The sequence below is a fragment of the Pteropus vampyrus genome, unplaced genomic scaffold (genome assembly GCF_000151845.1).
Source record: "Pteropus vampyrus isolate Shadow unplaced genomic scaffold, Pvam_2.0 Scaffold334, whole genome shotgun sequence".
Classification (NCBI taxonomy): Eukaryota; Metazoa; Chordata; class Mammalia; order Chiroptera; family Pteropodidae; genus Pteropus; species Pteropus vampyrus.
This window is the reverse complement of record NW_011889115.1, coordinates 1740272-1754309: the sequence shown is the minus strand read 5'-3', so window position 1 is coordinate 1754309 and position 14038 is coordinate 1740272. Positions and strand designations below refer to the sequence as shown.

General features: G+C 36.2%; 1 protein-coding gene across 4 annotated transcripts in view; it reads right to left on the bottom strand.

Annotated features, from left to right (window-relative positions):
* The window catches only part of SOX6 (SRY-box 6), a 358392-nt gene that overhangs the window by 5739 nt on the left and 338615 nt on the right, over window positions 1-14038 (bottom strand). For all 4 annotated transcript variants that reach the window (XM_023522157.1, XM_023522158.1, XM_023522160.1 and 1 more), the window contains 2 exons: window positions 9031-9264; window positions 6254-6470 (listed from right to left, as the gene is read on the bottom strand). In XM_023522157.1, the coding sequence (XP_023377925.1) occupies window positions 6254-6470; window positions 9031-9264 (451 nt within the window). The remainder of the gene's footprint in view (window positions 1-6253; window positions 6471-9030; window positions 9265-14038) is intronic.

The window sequence follows — 14038 nt, the reverse complement described above, 5'->3', positions numbered from 1 at the left end:
TGGTCCAAGCCCCCACCAACTCTAATCTGGTTTATCGTAAGAGCCCGCCTCCTTCTTTCAGGCCATGGCCCCTTGAGACAATACTCAATGCAGTGGACAGAGTGATCTTTTTAAAACCTAAGTCAGATCTGCTAATAACCCTTCGATGTCTTTCCATCTCACTCAGAGTCAAATTAAAAGTCTTCGCAATGGCCAAAAAAGTCCTTTCGCTACTTGACTCTCCATTATCACTCTGACAGCGATTACTCTTTCACCTGTTCACTCGGCTCCTATCACTGTGACCTCACTATTTTCGAACAAGCCAATCACATCCTTTCTTCGAGCCCTTTGCAGCTGCTGTCGTCTGCCTAGCTCTCTCAGATGTTTGTACGGCTTGCTCCCTCACCTCCTCAGGTTTTTGTCAACATTTTATCTTCTCAGTGGGGTTCTGTATAGCCGCTCTGTTTAAAATTGCACTCCATCCTCGGAAATTCCCTTTCTCTTTTCCTACTTTACTTTGTTCTAAGGTTCTTATTACTATTTGATATTTATTTATTCACTTATTGATTGACTGTCTGACTTCCCCCATTAGAATGTAAGCTTCATGAGGACAGAAATTTTCAATGATATAACTTGAGAGCTTACGCATTGCCTGGAACATAGGAGACGCTCAGTAAAAATCTGTTGAATACGTGGAATGAATGAATGAAAGAACGAATGAACAAATAAACTAGTGAATAAGAGAGAAAACAAATGAAAAAATTTGGTAACCTATTCCAGAAAAAAAAACAACAACATGCAATGAGATTGGATTTATGGGATAGAAGGTGGTGAAGGAGGGATGCGAATGTAACCATCTTTCGATGCTTGAACGATTGTGTTCATAAATAAGAAAGATATTTCTTCTGGAAGAAACTAAAGAAGAGAATTAGAACCAATCTACGAAGGAGCAAAAAGGCAGAGTAAGGCTCAGTTAAGAGAAGAGAACTTTCTAGCATTAGGAGATATTCCACAAAGAAAGTAGCTCCCTTGGGAAGTGGTAAGCTCTCCAGCCCAAAAGAGTTTGAGCAGACTTAGAGAGGACCCCTCTAATGGCTGGCTGCTTGAAGTATATGACTTCTGAGGCCCCTTCTAAGTTACCACTGATTCTATGAATGTGAAATCATAAGCTGTCGCAATGGTCTTCCTATCCCATTGTCATTATCAGTATATGAAGAGACTAAAGAAATTAAATGAGCAAAGCTAATTATAGTTGAAGACACCTAGCTTTCAAGGTTTTCCAAAATATTGCTCTACCCTAGCTATCTTACTTTTCTTTAGTGCCAGGGAAATTCCTAGGCTAGCCTCCTTCTTTATTATTGAACATTTCCATATTTCCACCAATGTGTTAATGTTCTTTTTTACACTAAAATAGAAATATTTATCCCTCCCTTCTATCAGCCTGACTGTACCCATACCTCAAATCTCCTTCCTCAAGGGTGATCTATGGTTGGCCCTAATGAGTTTTACTTGCTCTTTCTATAAAAGTCAAATTCATACTTCATTATACATCATATGCAGCACTATGCAATGTATTCTGTGTTTGCGTATGTCTAACAAACAACTATTTGCTAATCTATTCATGTATGTGTCTGGCTTCTTTGACTATAGCATTCTCTGAAAGCTCACTGTGTACAGAATTAATGCCTCATGCACTGTATCAATTTAGTACAGTGCTGGCCACAGAGCTGGTTTCAATTGGCCTTTACCAATTGACTGACTAATCAATTAACAAAATGGAAAATCCAGCCAGCATGCTCAAGCTTTTTCTATTGGAAATTACTTTCCTGAAAAGCATTTTTCCTTCCTTTACAGATCAATTGCAAAGTCAAAATTCAAACACTGCAGATTTATGAACAGGAATAGCTGGTAGGTATTGGGCTTTACGAATAATGAATGTGCACATCTAAACAAAAGTTGCAGATGTTTGTGAAAGTATACACATGCAACTTATATGAGCAGAGATGGCTAAGAATCCTCCCTCCCAGCCCAAGTAAAGAATATAAGACGACCCTGATAGTGTCCAGCATAGTTGCATGGTTTCCAAATTACAAGAATATTTCTGGAGTACAGTCTAGCTTTGCCAATTGCAAAGGAACTACATATTTATTTTGGCAAAGCTCTCTTGTTTGCTGATTCTTCAGGCCTTTACATCATCTGTAAATGAAGGCAATGAAGTCTGTTTCATTAGGAGATAAGCCTATATGTCACACATCTCTTTAGTTAATGTTGCACTAAGGAATGGAAATAATAGCAATCTTTTTACAGTACTTATTAGAGATTCTAATCCAGCTTTCTCTACAGTAGGACAATACTGAAAGTAGTATAGCTAGTTTATGCTAATCAATTATATTTATAAGTATCTTATAGGTTTGATTCGACCTCTTTAGAATTAAGATCAAAAAGGTAAATGTTCAAATCACTTATAGCATAAGGCAATAAAATATAATTCTTTATGATATGAAAAGGTGCTTTGAACATGGCATTATTTTTCTAGAATAATAATATTTACTCAAATCTGAGGCTTACTATCTTCCAGAGACTGTTCTAAGCACTTTAGATACATTGTTATTCAATTTTAAGAAGAGTCCAATGTTATGGGTATTATTATTATCCTCATTCCATATAAGAGGAAACTGAGATACGGAGAGCTTAAATAAGTTTTGCAAGGGCAAGTAGAGAGCTCACAGACATAAAGATTGCTATCCTTTAGTTCTTGGAACAAGGAAGAAGCAGATCTAGTATTTGAGCTAGAATAGTCTGGCTCCAGAATTGATTGATGTTCTTACCCACTACAGTAAACAGCCTCTCTAAACAATTTGTAGGCTCTAATTGAGAGGTATGTGTAATGGTGAAAAGGACACATGATTCACATTCTCATAAGTCTGATTTAAATCTCAACCCTGAAACTTACTAGCTGTGTGAACTTGGGCAAATTTAACATCTCTGAACAGTGTTTTTCAACCTCGTCATAAGAATGATACTGCTTATATTAAAAATTTCTTCTATTTGTCATAATCTGTATAATTCACTCCACACAGTATATAATACATGGTATTTAATAATTTACCATTATTATTTTAAAAATTGCCCCAAATGTAATATAATAGCTGCATAATACTCTATTAGTTCTCAGGTAAATTACTGAGTGAGCTTTAAATACATGGAAGTACATTTAGCTATAGTTCTTTGGAAAAAGACAATGTTATAGCTATATGTACTCTAATGAATATCATTTCAACATTAATAGCACTCTTATCAGAATTATTATAAAATTCTGATACTTAACCTGCTATTCAAGGGGTTAAATCCATGGTAAGAGCTAACTTCACTACATATTATCGATAAACTCATTTCATAACAGCTAAGTAAAAAAATAATAATCTAACTCACTGATTATTATTTGTATTGTCAGTAAAACACATAACAATGTTGGGCAATATATGTAATTTTATTGGCTTGAAAGCTATGCATGTCTTTTCAAAATCAGCTATAAATATTGATCTTAACCCCCATTCCCTCAAGAAGTCAATAGCAGTCTTTGAATTTCTTGTTTGTTTTTCCCTCTTGTAATAACTTCACATCTAATGAAGATCAATTTCCAAAGATGAACCCCAGGGAGTTAATAATCTATCAAATACAACTGCTTAATAGAGAATACAAAATTTTAAGTGGAAGTAATACCTGGTTTTATGCAGCAAGTATTACCAAGCTGAGCAGAATAAAATCCTCAGCATTGAAGATCAAAAAATAAGACATCTTGGTCACTGCCTGCCCATTCCCCAGTCCTTCAGTAAAGGACCACCCCCAACCAAAAACGGGATCCTTCGTCTCTAAATTTCAAAGCTCCTTTTATACACCACTGTACACCACAACCAAAGATCTTAGTTTCTCTGGTTCTGAAAGCTCTTCGTCGAACAGCTCAGCCATACTCATGACTGTGCCAGAACAGGGCTATGAGGCTTAATCTGAGACAACGTGGTAAGGACAATTCCTTAGTCGTTTGGCATGACAGAGGCCAAGATCTGTATTTAAAGGTTTGTTCTTTCTCACCTTTTGGCAGCCACAGAACCTTTAGAAGTCTTCATTTCTTTATCTTATTTAGAGAATTATGTGATTTGTATATCTAAAACACCTATATTATATACAGTAGACACTCAACAAATGGTACATGCTATTGAGTTGTTTTAGTTTTTCATTTTACGTGTACTGTTATATGTTGAGGTTTTTTGATCTAGAGCTGTTTCAATATACCTTCGATAAAAGGAACTAAAGTCAACAGAACTACTGTAACTCATTATTTTCAAATAAGTGCCAGGGAATAAAATGGTACCTTTGGTAGTCTTCCAGACTATGGTGAGAGAGACCCATTATGCATCACTAGATACATGAGGACATGATTGAGAGAAGGATGGGAATCACGAAGGATCTCAAATTTAACTCTGACTCTTTGTTCAAAAGAAATTATATACGCTAACAGATAAACGTCTTTTTTGAAACATTTATTACAGTTTTAAATTTGTGTTTTGTCACATATGACTATACTACCTAAAGTGCACTATGAATTGGCATTTTTCATAAATCATCTAATTAGAATGTGAATAGACCAATTATACCACATTGTATTTTGGTATTAAAAGCATTATTTTTTAAAATGCAAACATTTATAATACAGAAGAATTTGATAATTCCATTTTGGCATGTCTTCATCCGTTAATAGATTAGAATCTTCAAATAATAAAGTGGCTTAAGCCTCTCTTTACCTCAAAAGGTTCAGCCATAGTGTAAAGAAATTCATTGATTATCTAGTATGATATAATATATAGTTTTACTATGATAGTAAATCCATTTTTAATAGTAATGATAATGATAAGAATTCATCTTTATTGATATTATACTAAGCACTATATAAAATACTTTTAAAAGCATTGCCTCATTGAATCCTCTCAACAATCATATGAGATAGGTACTATTATTTGTTTCTTTCACACGTGAGAAAACAGAAGCTTAGAGAAGTTAAATAACCAGGCAAAGAGGATGGTAGTCAGTGTTTGAACTTAACGGTCAAACTCCAAAGCCTCTGCTTCTCCCCAGAACCCTTTAGGGTATTGAGTAAATTCATGGCCCTGCTTTCTCATTGGCTTTTTTGTCTGTTTGGTTTTTGTTCTTATTCTATTAACTATTCTAAATTAATGTTATGCTTTTAAACACATCACTCTGAAACTAACTTTTTGTTCCATGAGGTTATTTTTTTAGTGTCCTTAAAAAGAAATAGCTCTTACTTCTCTTTTAAAGTATCTCTTTTCTTCTTATTTCCCTGGCATAGCACAGCTACTCAATTCCCCATCCAGTTAACAGTAAATATGGCTTCCTTTTTACTCACTCCACTTTTCTCTCTCGAGCTCCCAATCTGATTTCAGCTGCCTCAGGCTGGTGCCTCCAGAATGGTCCTCTGGTTTGCCTGCCCCCTCCCCTCAACATACACACACCCCATGCTTCTAGGTCTGAGTGTGCTGGAACCTACAGGCATCTGCATCCCTACTTATCCTGACTACTGTGGTTACAAGGGGCCTCTTTTGAATGCAGACAGCCAGTCAGCCAAGTCGAAATTTATACCAGAAATCTATTACCTAATTTTTAAACAAAATGACATGAAATCAGACTTGGAGATATCAAAAACATGTCTAGTTTTTGATTTAAGCAAGAAAATCCACATTGTTACTGCTTTCACCACAGAATAATTTACTGCAACGGGAGTTCTGGATCTTATGCCAAAAATGAGGTCCTCTAAGCAATGTCAAGGCCAATTATCTTGTGGTAGATCCCACAACAAAAGCAGACTATTGTGATTAGAGTCAGAAGCACCACCCAGAGAAGTTGGAAAGCTTCTGGGGATGTCGTAAGGTTAGTTTTTATTTTTTCTCCCCATGTGTCTGCTTAAATAAACTACCAGAAACTTTGTGTGTGGGCACTGAACAGTTTAGATTAGTTGGGGAGACAATGAAAGGGATGATCAGTTGGGAGTGGTGTGCTGCAGGTTTGTTTTGATTTGAGCAGCAGGCGTTCGGCAATGCTGTGTGCCTGTGACACTGAAAAGAGTACCACAGCCAAGCTCCTCTGTAGGTCACAACCTCCTCCCCTCCCTAATCTCCTTCCCAAACAAGCTGCCAGTAGCCATCCTGTGGTTTCTTACTGGGAAGAGGAAGCCCAGGTAGCTAAATTCTGGAGCACTTACCCCACAGTAAAGAACTGCCTCATCTCCTGTCTCCGAGACCTCATCAGTTGTTTATACTCCCCGATCCGGAGCTTTTTGCCGTCAACAATGCAGGTGCGTTTCGGCCGAGGTTTGTATTTATAGTTCGGGTACTTCTCTAAATGGATCTTGCTTAGCCGGGCCTGCTCTTCGTAATAAGGTTGTTTCTCTTGGTTGGACATGGATTTCCAGCGAGACCCTGTACATAAAAATAGGCTTACGTGCCCAAGCGGTCAAGGTAACATATTCCTGGCAAATGCAGCTGGATATACCTTCCCATGGCTTTACTCACCTGTGCTCCAAGTGGCCCCCATTACCACATACCATTGAGCCTCACAACTAGTTTTTAGACTATAGAGCAAAGAATAATTTTGTATGTAATACATTTATTATTTCTCTCAAAGAAATAATAAATGTATTACATACAAAATTATTAAAGTTGGTGTTACATTAAGTGTATTGTTTTAAAAATCTTTGCTATTTAAAGATCATCTTCTATACCAAAGTCTTTCCCCCATCCATCCTCCTATCTCTCTCAAGAGGGTTAAAAACCTAGCGTTCCTAAGCATACTTTCAAGTATGACAAGATTCTCAGGAAAAGCTCTCTTGTTTCCAGAAATTCAAACATCTCTCTCACTTTAAGCATCTTTAGCAACGCTATTCTTCGATAAGATGTCAGCAGATGTTGCTATCCTTCTCTATATAAAATGTACTGTGTACAGTTTCCCCTGGCCTAGGGTAATTAAAAAGCCTAAACTCCACTTAAGAAGTTACAGCTTTAGGACCGGAAGGTACATTTGGAATTATATATACCACTTTTCAATACTATAAACGTTCATTAAAATCTGTACCGATGAAAGTACAAAAATTTTTAATACGGTTTATACAGGAAGAAGGAGAAGTATTCACTTTTCTAATATTGTTTATAAAGAATTATCTAAACACTTGACAAAGAAGGGATGTGTTTTTTTACATGTATCAAATTGCATTTTTGTGTCTCACTGGTGAATAAAGCGGTAACAGCTGTGCTGACTGGATGTTAGCTATTCTTCAGTAGAGATTTTTCATACATAAACAAATGAAAAAGTTGTACAAATATTCTCTGTAGGCAGCAATACCCTGGTCTGCATTAATAGCACATCCATCCCTGTTCTTTCTTGATTGTGCAAAAGTTGTGCAGAAAGTCTATGCAGATAGGCTTCTCAGTGTTCCACTGGCTTCCAGCGGCTTAAAGCCCCAGTTAACAGGATTCTTGGTACTCTTGTGCTTAAAAGTTTACATTTTAATGAATACACTTACTATATTCTTAATATTTTTTTTCACAGAATGCGCACCAATAATATAGATTCCTCGCAGCTGCCAAAATGGAAACAAAGAGGTTCTGTGCCCATCTGAGAACTTACTCACGCTGCTACTAAAATGACAAAAAAAAAATTTTTTTTTCAAAGTTAGATATCAGACTTTAAGGATAGAGAAACATTGATTTTCTTTTGAATGGCTATTAATTAGAAAAAAATTAACATGTGCATTGCGAGCATCTTGGTTTGAAAGGTATTTAAATTAGAAGGAATAATACCCCTAAGCATATCTCTGAAACTGTAAAAATAAACTTTATTGTAATGATATTTAGTATCCATCATGAAATCTAAAAGTCAAAAGGAAAAAAAAAGGAAGAAATTTGTATTTTAACATTTCACCACTATTTGATCTTACGTACGGTTTAAATTTTCTTAGAGGTCACTGCCTCAAAATGTCTCAGAATCAAGTTAAATTATTTATACAGTGACAAAACATGTGTATTTGTGTACGTCCAGATCACTGATATTTACACAGGTTAAATATTTATTGCTTTTGAACAAAACATTTAAAAAATGAAAACCACAATTTAAGTCTCTAATGTTTTTCGGCTTCTTAAACGGCTCCCTTTGAGATTTTGTCACATCTTGACAGCTTAAATAGAACAGTGCCTTCTGTGTTTTTTCTTTTTAAAGAGGAAACATGTTGACTGTAATGCTGCATGTTGAATAAAATATGTTCAATATGTTGAGCACAATAACTCCAAACTGTATAATCTGCACTAGGCAAGCTTTACATTAATAGAACAAGTCTTGAGTTTAATCCTGAGAAACGGGAGAATCACTCTGGCAATTTACCACAAAATGTGCCTCTCTGCCCTGTGGTCTAATGTGTTCAACTCACTGCTATGAAATTTGAACTAGTCATATCTTATTAAAGTAAATGCAGTTTTATTTTACAAGTTTTAAAGTTATCATTAGAGGTACTGCTCTACACTCCATGAACTTCACACTATTTGCAGGCTCACCCCTAGTTCTTGATGAATTCTTTCGGAGAAACATGTGAACCCCAAAATACTAAAGCAGAAAACTGTCAGGTCTGTGAGTGTTTCCAGGGTTTTATAGCAACTTGTGGACTTAAGAAGACTGAATAAGAAAAGGAGATAAAACTTGTCTCTATGATTCCTGTTTAACAGTGACCTCTCAGAACTGCCAAAGTCACAGTATTAACACATACTACAAATAGTTTTGTCTCTAAAATAAGTTTTTAGTCAGTCTTGCTCTGGCATCTTGTGGATGCAATAACTCTTAAATCTAAATGCCACATTCTGGGGTAGGGGCAGCTTGCTGGGCTACATCTCACTTCTGCAAACCACAGTTTCCCATAGTTGTCAAATTATGCCCCTTCTTTCCACTTTTGGGACACTCATAGGGTAGAAGATCAGCGTTATCTGCTCCACTCACCTAAAATTTTGCTAATGTTGGAGTTATGCATGTCGGGGAAGGCCTGAAGGATTTTCCTCCTCTCATCCTTTGCCCAAACCATGAATGCATTCATTGGTCGCTTGATGTGTGGCTCGCTGCTGGCACGGCCGCGGGCATCCCTGTAGACTCGTGCTTCGGCCACAGTGGCACCTCCTGTTGGCCAACAATAATACTGCTGTAGTTTAGCTGCAGAGCCATTCATTGCTTTACTTCCTGTAATGTCAGGGCAGGAAGAACAAGATGGGTGCAAAGCATTATTATCTGGATACTATAATATAACTTGCCACCTGGTTCAATGTTTTCTCTAGGCACTTCATTTCTTTTTAAGTGACCTCTTGAAAGAAAAGACAGTTTCAAATGACAATTCTATAGGCCCTTCTGACAGGTCTCAAAGACACACTGGGCGGAATTAATTTTGCATGTTTTTATACACACAGTACATTTTTTTTTTATTACAATCAATTCCAGGTGATAGTAAAAACAATGATGGGCATTATTTTATGGTAAACGTCTCTGCTATGATTCCTTCCTTTAAAAACAGGACCTTACCTATTGTTTTAGTCTCATTTACCAAAAATTGCAGCCACTTAAAACTGTCTCTTTCCCTCAAACGGAATTCTCTTTCACAATATTGTGTCTTGCCCAGTGCTCTTCTCACTGCCTGAAAGGAAGCCCCTTCCCCTACCTCTTCATGCTAAAGCCCACTCATCCTTTGAGGCCTAGTCAAATGTGGTGTGTTTCATGAATTAATTAATTAGTTCAATAAAAATTATTAATCGAGCAATTACCATGAGTTAGGCTTTATGCCAGGTGCTAGGAATACTAAGGTGAAAAAAAGAGCCCCTGGTTTTAAGGAGCTCATAGTTCAGAGGGGAGACAGACCTCAAAAGACAACTATCACAGAATGTGTGGTAAGTGCTTCTAATATTGAAATAAACAGGGTGCCAAGAGGGTACCGGAGAGGATGGTCACCTAATGCCTCCTGGGAGAGATGATGTCTAAGATCAGTCTTGGAAGATGAATAAGATTAGCATATGAATAGGGGGAAGGTGATTAAGACAGATGGGAAGGGTAATTCAGGCCACAGGAACAGCATTTGCAATGATGCTCTCCAGGCTGCATTCATTTCTCTTTCTGTTATGCTACATGCTCCAGAGTAATTACTTGTTTGTGACTATCTCTCTCTAATTTTCCCACTCCATCCCCAGGACTATGAGACCCCTAAAGTTAGTGTTTATGCTGTTCTCATTCTTGTATCCCCAGGATTTCCCACATAACAGAGACTCAATAAATATTTATTAAGTAAAAGAATGTTTGGTTTTCAACTCATATGCAAAAGCAGTAGACCAAAAGGCATTTGTTTCAAGAGTCTTGACATATTTTTTTTTTGCTGTTTAAGGGTACTGCTTTAATAACCCCCTACAAAACTATGCCTAAATTCCTGATATTTTAAAGTTTCCAAAAAGGTGACTCCAGTAACATACACGATTAAAAGCTCCTTGAAGATATGGAAAGGATTGGCTTTCGTTCACTGCTGTATCCCTCAGTTCCAATAAGTCATATAGAGTTTCAATTAGTAAAATATTTATTAAATTATTAAATTAATAAATGATTGAATAAATGATTGAATGAGCGAACATAGTTCTTGCTTGTTTTCATGGTCTCTCCCAGAACGACACACTGACGTATGCTTTACCATATGGCAACTACTAAATATCTGCCTACAGATTGAGAACTTCTACAGTTCAATGTAATGTTGGACTGATGGCAAGCCAGGGCTTGTACTGCATAAACCAGAAAGCCTACTCCCAAAAATTTAGGAGCAAAATATACATTAAACCAACATTTGTGCTTTTTCAAAAAAAGTAAATCCTTTCAGCTCAGTGGAGTAGTTATATAGAAACATGACCCAAACAATCTCTGGCCCTTCTACTCTATTTCCAGATACCTTGATTAAGTAGAAATTTGTTTGTATCAGATTTAGTAATAAATTACAACAATGAAACACACTATTATTTGGCAAATATGGCTATCATTTGTTGCAAACAAAATATAGGATAAAAAGGCCAAGTTGGAAAATACTGTCAATTCTTTTCTAAACGTGAAGGAGGGCAGAGGGGCTACTTTCTGAAAACCACATGAAAATAACATTTTATAAACAGGACTTCTTTTAGGCCTACTAGACAGAATGATCTCTTACATGAAAAGACTCAGATCCCAAGATGCATAACTAATATGCTACCTTTTTGCCACCATACCCACAGTACATTAATTTCATTTAAAATGCACTGACCATACAGGATAAATTGATTTCACTTTACATGGGCTTGACAGCCATGTTTATTGTGCAGTGAAATGTAGTGTAGCTTCCAGCTGACAATATCCATCAACACAGGGCAATATGCTGACTGCTGGGCCAGATGAAGGCATACATTACTCTGGAAGTGAAACACTCATTCAGATATGACAGTGTCTTCTCCTGAGGATCACCATGGTAATTTATGATGCCCTCAGTGCCATTACTTTACAACTGACATGGATTCAGCAATTTATATACTTGCATGCATACACATAAAAGGAGACAGGCTTGTGGAGAATGTCAGAGGCAAAAACATTTCAATATTATTCTAAGTTAACTACTATGCTACAGGTGATTAACATCTGAGACCTGCTTTTACTTATTTTCCACTTCTAGCAAAACCATATAGTCAGCTTCCCTTTATTTATTCATTTAAAAGAAGTATTTTCACTGTGAATGAGATATTTTAACCTCCTGTGGACTGATAGAGATTATGGTGGATTTTTAAATTCTGGTTTTAGTAGATCTTCTACTGTATACCAATTGATTCTCTTAGATAAGTCACATATATGCTCAATCTCTCTCTCATTCCTTTCCACAGTCTTAGCATATCCTCTCCACTTTCTTGTATCTTACTAAATTTAACCTTTTCCAAGAAAGAGAGCTCAGGTCCTACCCCACTAAGTGCCTTACACTGACCTCGTTCCTTCCTCCCATAGTACATATTGCCTACATGATATCGACACTGAATTAATTACACAGCAGATTTCACAAGGACTCACAAGGAATGCTCTCAGAAATTAAGAAATTCAAGCATAGTACATAGTATAAAAATTCAAATTAAGAAAGGGAAAATAGAATATTTTCCAGGTCATGCACACATTTCCTTTTTCTTTCCTCCTCTTCTCTCTTCGTGGGGATCAACTGAAAAAAGAATAGTGACATCCTAAGCAAAATTAAGAATGTTATGTCAGTGAAACAAGATTTGGAGAGAAGAGACTTATCCAGAGTTTGAAAATACTTTTTAACAAGACTCGATATCTAATCAGAGTCAGAATTTTAAGAAAGTATTGAGGCCACAAGGTCAAAAAAAAATATTTAGAAAGTATCCTTTAATGTCCCTGAGCTTTGCTTCATGAAACAAAATGGTTAGGGAATTATCGTTGCACAGTAGAAATATATATGACTGGATATGTGTGTTTAAATTCAGAAATTTTAAAACGGAGATTGTATATTATGAAAGTTCTTTTAGACAGATAAAGAACAATCTATAGAATACGTTTTCAAAAGGTATGCTATTAGTTTGAATATCTGAAGCCTAAAATCTACTTTCTGTTCTAATTAACTTTAAAATCTACATATCAAGTGTGACTTTGAACTGCTTCACTCATTTTCAAAATAGCATCAAGTTAAAAAAAAGCTACTTTATCCTAAAATAGCCAATGCTCTATATTAGAATACAGAATCATCCTAGGACATGTCTCACAAACATATGAGGCAGCTTCTTTTACTTTTAAAAGCAGAGGAATCATTTGTGAGTTCACCATTCATGATATGTCTTCTCATGGAAAGCAGTTGGAAGAAGCCTAGAACCACAACTATGTACCTGGAGACTATTGCTTTCCAGCTGACCTAAGAGTCTTTAATTATCAGCAAAAGCATTCTTAAATGACAGAGAGTTACTGAAAGGCCAGGAGTCAACAGCACCACATTAGGTATCGAGGGAAAGTACTATTTTCCTGTACTCCAAGAATTCCTGCTTTCTCCAACTTCTCCGAAGTGTCTTGAATTAATTAACTCATCCTTCATCTTCCATATCATAGTTTGTGTAAAGGCAAACTTTCAGTTCGATAAAGAGATATTTATGGGAAGAAAACAGAAATTGCAAAGGCAAAGACCTCCTTAGGAATCTGTGGTTTAAATGATTTAAAGAGAAGGGAGAAAGTTGAGTTTTTCCAGGTGGGTTGGAAAGAAGTCCAGTTTAACCATCAGAGCCTATGGCAATGATCCTAAACTAATCCTAGAGAGGCCCCCTTCCTGGATAAATTCCAAGAATTATGTGAGTGAATGAGTAAGTGTTTAGTGTATGTTTTTGTATACATAAAGTTCTCACTAAGCAGGAACTTTGGCTAATTCTATAATGTGCCTAGTAATCATTTACCTATGCATTAATTTGGCAAACACTTCTGACAAATTTTACATGAAAAAAATATGTTCTAGAAGAGGTCAAAATGGAAACAAAATGAGAAAATTACTACTAAATAGTCTCAATGATTATTAGTGAATTGATAATAAAGAATAGAGAAAAACAAAGTGAATAAGTATCTCCTCACAGGCCCATTAAAACTTACATTTTGTTAGACAAAATGTGACATATGCAAAATGTTGGCACAAAAGAATCTCTTCTGGGATCTAGTTCTGGCAATGGCATAATAGCTTATATCAGACTATTATTATTTGCTCAATAATTATATAAACTCTGGAAAAAATATGAAAAAACAACCATTTGAAGTCACTTGAGATCTACCAAAATTAAGATGAAACTAGAAAGGATTCGATTCTAAAAAGAAAGGAATTTCACTGAGTGAGATCCCTGTTTTCATACCTTTCCATGAAGACACTCCCTAGTCTACAGAGTATCTTCTGACACATTAACCTAATTAAGCCTGACTTTCTGTTTGCATTCTA